Source organism: Ambystoma mexicanum, chromosome 2p (assembly GCF_040938575.1).
Source record: "Ambystoma mexicanum isolate Mex_15411 chromosome 2p, UKY_AmexF1_1, whole genome shotgun sequence".
In the NCBI taxonomy this organism is placed as follows: domain Eukaryota; kingdom Metazoa; phylum Chordata; class Amphibia; order Caudata; family Ambystomatidae; genus Ambystoma; species Ambystoma mexicanum.
The window spans coordinates 1119883028-1119895956 of record NC_090923.1 but is presented as its reverse complement, the minus strand read 5'-3'; the positions used below and the strand labels follow the sequence as shown (position 1 = coordinate 1119895956).

At 48.3% G+C, this 12929-nt stretch overlaps 1 protein-coding gene across 2 annotated transcripts in view; it reads right to left on the bottom strand.

The window, feature by feature from the left end:
- Positions 1-12929, bottom strand: part of RPS6KA4 (ribosomal protein S6 kinase A4) — a 407770-nt gene that overhangs the window by 124953 nt on the left and 269888 nt on the right. For both annotated transcript variants that reach the window (XM_069645153.1, XM_069645152.1), the window contains exon 9: positions 11390-11551. In XM_069645153.1, coding sequence (XP_069501254.1) covers positions 11390-11551 — 162 coding nt within the window. The remainder of the gene's footprint in view (positions 1-11389; positions 11552-12929) is intronic.

The window sequence follows — 12929 nt, the reverse complement described above, 5'->3', positions numbered from 1 at the left end:
TGCAAAGCATGTGACTAAGCACATCCACAAGCCTCAGAAAAGGTGATTGAGTATTGTGCGATATCACCGGCTCGTTTCATTTTTTAGTGTGTGTTTAAGCTCTAGAACAAATATTTGTATGCAGTCCTGTCTACATTTTATTGTGCGTCTCACTGTGTGGACTGATTGTGGACCCGTGCCCCCACTCACACTCCAGAGAACCGCCTTGACTGCTCTCCAAGTTTACCTTGATTGGGTTTTGGCTAATCCCTCAGAGTTCCCCCTTTGCTATAACTAGGGTGACCTCCTGAAATCTGTCCACCAGGCCAGATTCTACAAATCCTTCTTAACATTCTACCCAGGTTCGATGACCAAAAGGTGAGTGGAATAGAAATGAGGAGACAACTGGACTTATTCCCAATGTTATCACATGGAAAAGGGAAAGGGGGGTGCAGGTACACTTCATTTACTTACCCCCTTCATGACACCGATTTTCTCAGATGTCATTGTGGATCGTCTGAGGGTTGCTGGGGGGCTCGATATTCTGCTGTTGATTCCGGTGAGCGGTGCCCAAGAGTTGTGGGTTTGAGGATTCTTCCGGTCAGGAGCAGCTGCAAGATGCAACCTCTGTAGTTGAAGTATTGCAAGAAACACTGATGCAGACCTCCTCATGGCACTTCACAAGTGGAAGAAAGGAGAGTGCTAGCAACGGTCTCAGCATAAACAGAAGACAGGTGTCCTTCCAGGTGCAATCACACAAGCTGCTCTGTGACAGAATTCCTTGATGCTGAACTTCAGGTAGAAAGCAATCATCGTGGAGCAGCGACACCTATGGTAAGGTAGAGCTGGACAGTCCAGGGACACTTTGAAGTCTCAGAAGGGCAGGATTGTCGATACTATTTGGTCCCACTAGACCAAGGGCAAAAGCACCACTCAGGGTCTTCAGAGATTAGGTAGTCATAAGGGGCTTCACCGGACCTGACAAAGGAAGGCACGCCGAACCACTTCAGGAGCAGTCTTTGCATCTTCAACTGCCTGTTCTTTGAGGGATTCTTGGCTATAACGAAGATTTGAAAAAATGGCTGCAGAGGTCCTTTATTCAAAATCCAAGATGGAGTCAAGTCCAAGCCCACCAATGGTAAGAGTTCTGCACAATCATGTTCAAACAGTAGTGGTAATGGACGACAACTACTGGTTTCACATTTGCCCCACACCTAGACTCTCAGCAGTCTTCAACACCATCAACCACAGCATCCCGTAAGGGTGTACGAGGAGGACACTGACAAGAGTGGCATGGTTTTGGTTATAGACGTATTACTTAGCTAGAAAATGGACAGTCCCTATTTCTAAGAGGCGTTTCCCTGCCTCGAGCTAAAGCTAAAGGAACTGTCAAAACATCCATCAAATCAACGTACCACTGCACTGTGTCAAACCCTATTCCAACCCTCACACTAGAACTAGGGTCTCAGATTTTCCGAAACTTCTGAAATAATCTGGAAATTTACTCACGGGATGTTTTTTTTTATTCCTCGCGGGACTCTGAAAAACACTGGTAATATAGAATTAATTTGTTGTGCAGGAGAGGGATTCGAAACTGTGTTTCTTCGTTGTCTTGTATCCAAGACAAACGAGTTTCCCTCGAGCTATCCTCCCAGCACATGAGCTGTGCTAGCAGCCTTTAGTAAATAAAGCTCACCGAGTGGTCTTTCTGGGATTGTAACCTGTCATTTTTAGGCATGAGCCTGCAGCTGTGGTTTTATCCCACGGGGTTATCTTCGAATTTACTGTGGTACCTTACTAACAAAAGGGGAAGACATGGACACGTGCAGTTCTGGCCCGGGCTCAGGTCACGTTTAGGCTCTCTAGCAGGTTAGGAGAGTTTGACATGCAGCCAAGTCTTTCAACAGCCAATCCGGCCACATATCGAAGGCCATTTCATTAACCTCAGCAGGATGAAGAGCCATGTCAGAGGCACCTGGTGTCTGCCCCAGGCCGAACAACCTCACAAACAGCTAGCGTATAATGATTGCCGTTTTAGTCATCAACACCTTAATTGTACTTCTGCCATTGGGCTCACATGGGAATAACCCTACCCCAGTTCTAGCCACTCTTCATAAGCACTGAAAGGACATAAAATGAAGTCCGCCCCCCCCCGCATTTATATTTAAACTAAGGGACAATTATTTTACTATTGCAGAAGGGTGAAAGGCCGATTTGTTCCTGCCTGACTTTGAACTGATGTGTACACGCAGTTCTCAGCAGCATGAGCACTGACTCACTGAACTGTCTTCCTGCAGCGGTTAATGTCCTTTTCTGTGTCATCAACCCCGTAACCTCCCTCCTGCCCACGCCCCAAGCAGCATCAGTGACCCATGTATGCCCTCCCCCCTAAATGTGCCGCTGCACTGCCATCCATTTAAAGATGTATTTATTAAATTAATAAGAATTGCAGCCTGAATTCCCCATGAAGAATAGAGGCCCCAGGGAGATTGTTACCAGGCGAGAATCTCACGTGCAGGTTTGGCTGGCCGGATTCACAGATCCCTAAACATCCACGGAATTCCCCACAGACCATTTGTGGGGACCACTGGGTCCATTTGCAACGGAGCCTCGCGTCCTACTCCAGCGCTGCTGTCCAAGTCAGGCTGTGGAGCCTGCGCAGCCCGAGGCCCAGGGTGCAAACCCGAAAGAACGTGTTCCTGCCGCAAGTGGAAATCGGAAAGACATTTGGAGGATATTTAGGAGTGGTATAAGAAAATTAAAAAAGACCAGGTCTCTTAACTAAAACCAAAGTAATTATGAGCTAAAGTATTAATCGACTGTATGTGGAATTGAAGGCTGCAATAAATGCTATCAATTATGTAAAGACTGAGGAAAACTCGACACCAAGCAAATGCATTTCAATGCCCAGCATTAGTGTGTCATCCCCCCACCCCCCATGCAGGTTTACGCAGCCTCCCTCTTCCAAATGCCCACCATTCCCACCTCTTAAGGGATATCCCCAGGACATGAACAATCCCCCCCCCCCTCCCTACCCACCCACAGCATTACCTAAACAGAGACTGGGTCTGCAGCAATCCATGCGGAACTGCAGACGCACATTCCCGCTGAGCGGCGCGTTATGGCGGCTCTACAATGGGTGTTCTGGCCCAAGCAGTCTATACAAACAAACACTCCGCTCTGCCTGCGTGCTCGGGTTTCTGGCCAGGTAGGCTTTCAATAGGACCCCTGAGGAGTCGAGGGGCCTCGACACCTGGCGCTGTGCATTAACTCTGTGTACTCCATCACTTGCCAGATGCCGATCTGTGTACACGCGCGCCGGGCGACAGTCTTGGTTGATTGCGACTCCATCTGCTTCCTTGGTTTTTGAACATGTCCATTAGATTAAGCACCAAGATTGACAGGTCGGCTGCGCCCATTTCCGGTCCCGCACTTGGGTTACATGGTCATTCTAATTATGACGTGGCTTCCTCCCTCTGGGCGCTTCACGCGGCTCTCTCTGTGTACGTGTTGATGCAGGACAGCACTTCTAACACGTCCGTCCTCTCCATCTTATTTTATTTTCTCTTTATAACCATATGACACTGTATCCTGCATTCACTGAACTCGGCGCGAGGCTGTGCTTGGGGGATTTCAGCAGTCACGTTCTTTTACATTCTGGTTCAATTACAAGCGAGTTATAAATATGTTTACATACAATTGTGGATTTATGTAGATTAATCTTTTTTTGATCTTCTCTTTGTGTTGTCTTAGCTTACATCATGTACATACGTGTTTGCGCAGTTTGCTATACTGATGTTTTAAGAAGATTTCTGCGTCGTGGATCATTTTTACACCAATGCTCTTAGCTGATTTTGATGGTATATGAGATAATGCCTTACTGAAGGACTAATGCATTGGCCTCGGGCCTCTTTCACCATCTGTTGATTAAATGTGACACTTTTTGATTAAACGCTTTATGTGCATCGGGTGTTGAACTTCAGTATGCCAAATATTTCAAATGCATTTCAAGGGAATGCCTATGCTTTAGCCACAGATTGTTAGGTTGTGCAGCTCTCACCGCAGGCTTGGCACCAGTGCCTTTTCTCATTGTTCACCTTGTATACTTTGCCAGCATATTTATTGGAATATTGGAACATCTCCTCTCAGGTTATTTTTCTGGTGTTCGTGACTCTTTTGTCTTGCGCATTTTCTTCTAGGGGGCATTGAACTACGTTTATATATTTCACTTTAAAGATGCATGTTCACTTACTGTGCATATATTCATTGGTGGCAGCTTTTGATTGCAAAAACTTCCTGGGCATATATTATTCTTGCAACCAGCCATTTGTTTCCCTTTTCCATGCTGCACAAACGCGGCTAGTTGGGGTCCTGAGATGCATCACAACAGTCACCAAGAGAGCAGCAATAAAACACGGGTAACCAAAGTGCGTTATTCGTGGCAAATAATTGAATCTCACTACGCATTACCTAAAGCAATTGTGAGTTCTGAAAGCCGGACACCTTCCATACATAATACCAGTGTCAAAACAGGTCAACATCAGTCTGAAATTGATGAACATCTTTCAGCGATGGTTAACCCACTTACCAGCACCCAGGCACTACTCTAGAACAGACCCGACACTAGAATGTAGCTATCCCTCATGACAAAATTCAGTCTAGCTGCTCACCACCGCTTCTCCTGCTCTCGCACACCCTTCCACACCACTGCTCAGCTACCCATTTACTACATGCATCATTCAAAGACACAATTGCACAACACTCCTGTCACTAGAATGCAGTTATCGCCCACAATAAAAATGTGCTCTAGCTGTGCACATAATGGGCCCCATTACAAGTATGGCGTTAAGGCAACAGCGGCGCCGGCATCGCTAGCGGCACCGTTGCTACCGTACCGCCATACTATGAGTTCTGCTCGTGGGTGCCCTTGCAGCCACCAGGTCTGACTTGGTCGCCATACCAGCACCCACGAGCAGAACATGATGGTAGCACCGGTACCGTTATTAACAGTACCAGTGCTACCACCCTCCCCCTTCGCATTAAGCCCTATGGGGCCGAATGGGGAGTCCCTTATTAAGGGCACCCGCGAATGGGCAATTACCGGGTCCACCAAACTCAGAATGACCCGGTAATTGCCCATTCGCGGGTGCCAGATTTTTCCGCAAGTTTGGAGATAGCCTGCCTGTATTAAAGGCATGACTACCTCCAAACTTATATTGAGGCCGTTTGTCTCTCCTGCCTTGCATGCTCTGCAGACTCCGTCTCAGCCACCCATCTACTACATGCACCACTCTAAGACACTGCCATAAGAATGCAGCTATCACCACAATAGAAATTTGGTCTAGCTGCACACAAAGATTCTCCTGCTCTCATATAATTTCCATAGTACCTCTCTGTACCGATCCACATACCTGCTCGACATGGGTGACTGCCAGGGAATTGGCCACCTCTGCCTACCTTGGCATTGGCTAAAATGCACACACACATTCTATAATTCACTGACGATTTTCCCATACCTGGACTTCTGTCCCCCAAGGGTGTTGAACATGCAGTGTGTTGGGAACATACCAATGACAATTACAGTACATGCCAAAGAATAAAACAGGCAAGGGAAGCGAAGCTGAAGGTTTTACTTCCCTTCAAAAAAATCAAGGCAGGATAAGAACAGCACCAATAAGTCAGTCAGTCAGTCAGTCAGTCTCTCTCTCTCTCTCTCTCATGAGTTTAGATAGCACCACGTTCAGGTCCCATCCTGGTGGTGGGTTAGAAATAGGAGGGTGAAGTCTCTTTACTCCTTCCATGAAGGCCTTAACTACTGGTACTTTCCACCACGACACCCTGTTATGGGAAGAGGTGTATGCTGACAGGGCTGCCAGGTGTACCTTCAGTGAGTTAAAAACCAGCCCCGCATCCAGCAGGTGGAGCATGTAAGTAACAATAGTGGAAGGAGTGCAATCAACTGGGTTGATTTGCTTACTCTGGCACCAGATTACGAATCTCTTCCATTTGTCAAAGTAGCAGTGCCTCGTGTTGCTCCTTTAGGGTGTCCATACACCTCTGTGGTAATTTGAGATGTCCAAACTCTATGACCTCAGGAGCCATGCTGCCAGGTTCATTGAGTTGGGTTGAGGGTGCACTGTTTGACCTTGGTGCTGGGACAATAGGTTGTACCAGCTCGGAAGTCTGATGGGGTCGCACACCGCCAGTCTGCGTAGGTGTGGGAACCATGGTTGTCTCGCCCACATGGGAGCAACCAGGACGAGCATCATTGATTCTCTGTTCATCTTGTTGACCACCTTCCTGATTAGAGGAGTTGGTGGAAAAGCGTACGCAAACATCCCTGACCAGTTCATCCACAGGGCGTTCCCCTGGGAGTCTGGTTGGGGGAACCTGGATGCGAATCCTGGGCATTGTCTGTTTTCGCTTGTGGCGAATAGGTCTATAGTGGGGAGACCCCACTGAGAGAAGATGTCTTCTATGACCTCTCTGTGTAGACACCACTCGTGTTCCTCTGGGAGGGTTCTCTGCTCAGAGCATCCACTAGGGAAATGAGATCCCCTGAACATGTTGTGATGACAGGGAGATGTTCCGTCTGAGTGTCCATATCCAGATTTTCTGGGCAAGCTTGGACAGATATGGCGAGCGAGTCCCTCCTTGTTTGTTCAGGTAGAACATAGCTGTAGTGCTGTCCGTCCGGATTTGCAATGACAGGTTTAAAAGGTAGGGTTCGAAAGCCTGAAGCGCTCTGAATACTGCCAGAAGTTCTAGAAGGTTTATGTGATTCTTGGCCACTGCGTGAGACCATAGACCCTGAGCTGTGTGGTGGAGATGGTGAGCTCCCCACCCAGTCAGGCATGCATCGGTTGTGACTACCACCTGTATCTCGGGATCGTAAAAGGGTTTCCCCTTGGACAGATTCTCTCTTGTCTACCAGTGGAGGCTTTGTACCAGTGTTGGCAAAACGACCACTAGATCGTCCCACTGACCACTTGCCTGAGACCACTGTTTCGCCAACCATTCCTGCATGGGACGCATGCGCAGGTGCGCGTGGGGGACCAGGTAAATGCATGACGCCATCATGCCCAGCAAACGTATTGCTTTGCGTACCGTTATCTGGCGACCGGACTGGTATTGCGGGATTTGCAGCAGTATATTCCGAATTCTTTCCTCTGAAGGAAAAGCCAACCCCTCTCGAGTGTCTAGGATAGCTCCTAAGAATTGTTTGGATGTGCTTGGCACTAGACTTGACATTTTCTCGTTTATTGAGAAGCCCAATTCAAAGAGGAGGTCGATAGTCCTTTGAATGTTTGTTCTGCAAATTGCTGGGGTTTCCCCCGTGATGAACCAGTCGTCCAGGTAAGGGTACACCGGGATTGCCTCCCTGCGTAGGTGTGCTGCCGCCACCGCCAGTACCATGGTGAATACCCTGGGGCCGAAACTATCCCGAAGGGCAGTACTTTGAACTGGTAGTGCTGACTGTCCACCTTGAAGCGCAAGTATTTTCTGTGCGCTGGGAACATGGAAATATGAAAATAGGCATCTTTCATGTCCAATGTTGCCATGTAATCCCCCTTTTTTAGGAGGAGGATTACCTCTTGGAGAGTAGTCATGTGAAACTTTTGGGGCTTGACATACTTGTTGGCAGGTCATAAGTCCAATACTGGGCGCATTGTCAAATATTTTTTTTTGGCACAAGGAAGTAAGTTGAATAAATACCCTTGTTTACCTGGTGTCCCGGGACGAGTTCTATCGCGTCCTTTGCTAGCAGATTGACGATCTCTTCTAGGAGGATCTTCTGGTGTTCCAAAGAATGTATTTTTTGTCGTGGAGGATGGGCTTGGGGACGCTCTAGTAGTTCTATACAGCACCCATCTGTCTGATGTGATCCCTTCCCAAGCTTGGGTGAAGTTGGAAATGCGTCCCCCTATTGGGGTTGCGTGAGAAGGGACCCTGAACGGAGCGTCACTGTTTCGGTGGAGGCGTGCCGCCTCCTCTATTGGGGCTGCCTCTACCTCTACCACGTCCTCTCTTATTCCCCCTGCCGTAACCCTGGGTAGACTGCTGGTTATTATTGTTCCACTGTGTACCCTGCCCCTGGGAATAGTTAGACATCTTTGGGAATTTTGGCCGCGAGGGCGACGAAAATTGCCATTCCCTCTCTGATTAGGGGGTTTAGTGGTAGCTGGCCTAGGGATTTGAGTGTTTCATACTCGTCCTTAGCATTCTTTAGTGCGTCCTCGACCGCCTTACCAAACAACAGATCCGGCTCCACCGGTTTGTCCAATAGTGACGCTTGTGTTTCAGCCTTGAAACCAGACTGGCGTAGCCAAGCGTGTCTCTTAATAACAGTTCCTTCTGCTATTAATCTGCCTGCGTTATCCGCGGCATCAAAGGTTGCCTTTAAAATGCAACTGGACACGGCTCTTCCCTCCGCTGAAACTCATGCCAATTGGCTCTTTAAGGGTTCTGGTGCGGAGTCTATGAGTGCCGCAACCTCTTCCCACTGATGGCAGTTGTAGCTGGCCAACAGGGTGGTGGAGTTGGCAATCCTTGCCTGGTAGGCGGAAGTGGAGGCCACTTTCCTGCCTAACCCATACAGTCTTTTGCTCTCCTTGTCGGGAGGAGCCTCGGACAATAAGGGTGTTCCAGCCCTCTTACGGGTGTTAGTAACAACCAGAGAGTCCGGCTTCATATGCCCTCTTATATATAGTGGGTCTGATTGGGCCGCCTTGAAAAGTTTTTCAATCCTAGGGTTCACTGCTCTGGTGAGGTTAGGATTGAGGAGTGACAGGTCTATTCTTCTTTGAATAGATTTTAGGATAGGGATGGCCTGAGCAACAGGCCTCCTCTCCCCCACTAACTCTTCTGCGAAGTCTCTTTCCTCCTGGGCACCCTGGGTGTCGATGTGGAAGTGTTCGGCTCCCCGAGACAGTACTTCATTCAGGAGTGGCTGGTTGTCGACAGGGGAGTCGGTAATGGGGGCCTCTCTTTCTACTGGGGAGTCTACCCTGTAGGGGTCTTCTTCCTCCTCATCTTGATCCTCATCATCCCCATAGTAGCCTGTCCCAGTTTATTCCTCCACCATGCCCAAATCTGGATCCTCAACAAAGGATGTCTCTCCCTGGTAATGAGAGTAGGGCTGGACGTAGAAGGGGTCTGAAGACCTTGTTGGTGTCTCAAAGTGGGACCTTACCCTTGGAGGTATAGGATCCTTAGAGCCAGGGGGTGCTGACCCGTCGGGAGTATAAGCAAGAAAGTGTTCTGGGTTTTTTGCATAAAAATCTGCCAAAGATGAAATTCTTGACATTACCCTATCTATGTCACCACTGGTCCATTCTCTGGAACTGGCAATTACCCTTTCTGGAAGTTTTCCAAATTTATCCTGACTAGACCTGGTAGCCGGTGCAGGGGTCTTGGTGTTATTAGAAGACGTGGACTTGTCCTTCTGTTTTTGAGGAGTGGAGTGTTCTACGGGCTTGGAAGTGGGTAGAGACTGCTTTCTTTGCTGTTTCCCTCCCTCCCCGTGACTGGAGGAGTGTTTCCCGTGTGTTTTAGGGCCCTCTGAGCTTTTCGACGCCTGGCGTCGAGGTTCGGGGGTCTTGACCCTATCCTTCGAGCGTGGAGATAGGGTTTCGGGATCTGTAGTAATTCGGTCTGCGGGCGCCGACTCTTGGAGTGCGGCCTGGGGGTGGAAGTCGGCTTCGTCTCCCTACGATCGAGCTTCCGTGACCTTAGGAAGCGAGGCACTCTTGGCAATAGTGGATGCTTGCCTGGCGTTGTGTGGCGATCTAGATCGACAGCGCCCAGAGGACGCCGATTCGGACCGTTCTCTACGTGCCTCTTTCCGAGAACTCGACGTGCGCGTCGGGTCTCGGTTGGACTTTGTGTGTTTTGTGAAGGTGTCATGGGAAGCGCTCGTGTCGCCGGGGGAGTTCCCCATAGCCGGCCTGCCGGTCGACCTTCCGAGTTCGGGGACTTGCGCTCGGCTGTCTTTCGACGCCATAAAGCCCTCGCCGTCCGAAAGTACGGCGTCGCTGAAAGGCGCCCTCCGCTGCCATGGCCTCTTGACGCCTGGCGTGGTGGGTCCAACGCTTGATTGAACGGTCCTTAAGTGTTTTAGGCTTAAACCTACTACAGGCTCTGCAATTTCCCTCAGGGTGGTCCCTCGGCAAGCAGAGGTTTCACGTGGCGTGCCCGTCGACCCAAGGGTATTTGCGATTGCACTTGGGGCAGAATTGGAAAGGGGTACCCTCCATACGCACCTTGTGGCAGCGGGCTGGTAAGTGTAGGAATATATAAGTGTGTCTATATATTACAAGAGTGTAGAGTATGACCACCCCCCACTCTCCCTACTTGCAGGGCCTTGGCCAGCGGCCCGGGCCGAGACGGAAGCCTCGAGGCCCAAAGTCGTCGTGCAGTCGACGGTCGAAATTCTCTCCGATCTGGCGTCGAGTGTAGAAATTCGGTCTCTCGACGTTGGGGTGGAGAAGGGGTAAAATTATCAATATTTTGCAAAATTATGGCTTAGTGCCAGGAACTCTGCGAAATGCTTCCGACCAGTATGGTGGAAAAAAACAATCTGAGGGTCCTAGACGCGTGAGGGATCATGGGTACTAGGGATAGTATTACTGGCACGCCCTGTGTCGATGCCCATTTTTGAGTTTCGAAAAACAAACTGTAATACTCTGCAGCTTCCACTAGATGTCGGCCTGAATACGTCGGAGGACCCAATCCCCTCGAAGTCGGCCTATGCACAGCATGTGATCTAAGCAGATTCCACAAGCCTCAGAAATATATATATAAGGATAGAGAGGAAAAAACACACAAACAACCCCCCGCAGTTGATAGTTAAGAGAATAAGGGCCTGAAGAGAAATGAGGTACACTGGAGACAGGATGGGAATAAGCAGGGGGTAGACCCACAAATCAGCGTCCCTCTCTCCAAATGAAGGACATCACAGCAGCTGCATCAAAATTGTACACAGTCTGACCAAACATCTTGTGGGGTTTGTTCAGCAAACTCCATTAAATACAGATTCACGAACATAAAAGCAGTGGCAGGACATCTCCTACAAATTAGGACAACATTCTCGACGCACCCCCTAGACAAACATTATTAACCTATAAGCAGAGCAAGCTTGGTAAAAAATAAAAAAATAAAGTGTGACGCCATTAGCCAAACATAACAGCCTCTTGCCCTCTGGCATTAATGCTAGTTCTACATATACACCATTTCATGCCAAAAGAGACTGATCACTCACCAATGGCTAGTGGTAAGTGCTAATTTTGAGGCCTGTCTAATACCATCAGATGTCGCTCGCAGGGATTGTGCCCTTGTATTCAGTAGAGAGTTACGCCCCTTATCCCTTCTCCCACAGTTAACCCTCCAACTACCCCCAAGTATTTCTGACCTGGAAGACTCGGTCCATATTCGGGGGTGTCCCCGCAGGAGAGTAAATGGGGTCCAAGTTAGTAAATTCCTCTGCAAAGTTGCTGACATCCATCTCACTGCGAATTGCCGGCTTAAATGGCGCAGCAACTTTCTTTGCCGCCAGATCACTCCAGTTGAGGCCCTATCAGTATTCAGAGGGGCAAAAATATTATTCATTATTACTTTATATTTTCATTGCTATTTAGACAACATTTTAAGCATTCAAATGCATCCCGACAGGAAACGCAAATCATCATGGGCATGAACAGAAGCAATCTGGAGCCAATAAGGGAGACCACTACTGAAACAGAAGGCCGCTTCACAAGATCTCCTGGCAGGATATTCAGGTAGTGTGGCAAAACACATACTCAGTTCTACTAGGTAAAGGGAGATGGAGTAGGAAGCAAGCAAGTATGCAGACAGCCTATGCATCACAACTCAAGTATCTGAATAGACTGATTCTCCTCATCAGGAAACTACAGGGTCAATCTGGGGATATTCACAGACACATCTGTATAAGGAACATGACCTTGTTGAATGCCAATTTAAAACCAAAGGTACTGCCTGATCAAGCACAGTATGTAACAAAGAAAGGGGTATATGTTAAGCTTATGTCCTATCATACACTTTTTGGGTGAGATCATGCTCCCATGCTCTCAAATTGAAATAATACAGATTCTCAAATTTAAGTAGAGTGTGACGTGCAGAGTGTTAGGTCTGCTGCTGCTGTTGATACCTTTAGTGCAGACTTGGGTTCTGTAGGGGCCCAATTGATTGTTGCACCAGCATCCTTTAAACAGCTTGAAAGTGCGCAGTGCGATGTGCAGAGTGTGTAGTCTGCGTTTGTTGCCAGAAAATCTGCTGGAAGGTTTGAACGCAGATTAATTTGTTATTGTGTGGACTGTGTGGTTACTAAAATCTATGCATATGCGTTATGTCAGACTTGCTGGACTCTCATCTGGGGTCTAAATTGGTTCAGAAAATAATTGCCTTATATCCTCTTCCTCCGATGGTGCATGCATCACAATCTACTTTGTGCTTACAAGGTTCACCAAAAGGGCCATCTCACGCTGTGCGAGAAGGTCAGTTTGAGGCTGTGGTTATAACAACCGGTCATACTGCAAGGGACTCGGCTACACTAGAAGCTATCCCGAATAACCAATTGGCTTTACCTAGAGTAGATGGGGTTTCAGAGGAATGTGTAGAGGGTAGAGCCGAGTCGCGTGGGAAGGACGGAAAACGAAATATTCCTATGCGGCCGTCAATCTTTGAGGCAGAGGTGCCTGCATCAAGGATATTGCATTCCACCACCACTGTATTTGCTCTGAAACTTCGAAGATATTCAAACCTTCTGCCTTCTCAGCTAAAGAAACTGGTCATCCAGTTTTGGATTTGGGATCTGGCTCTGCGGATCTGACAGCTGCACTAACCTAATTAGTTTAACGATACGCGATCATTAAGGAATACTTTAAGACTCAAGAAAACGATTTTATCAAAGCTAAACTTTGTAGGTTTTATAT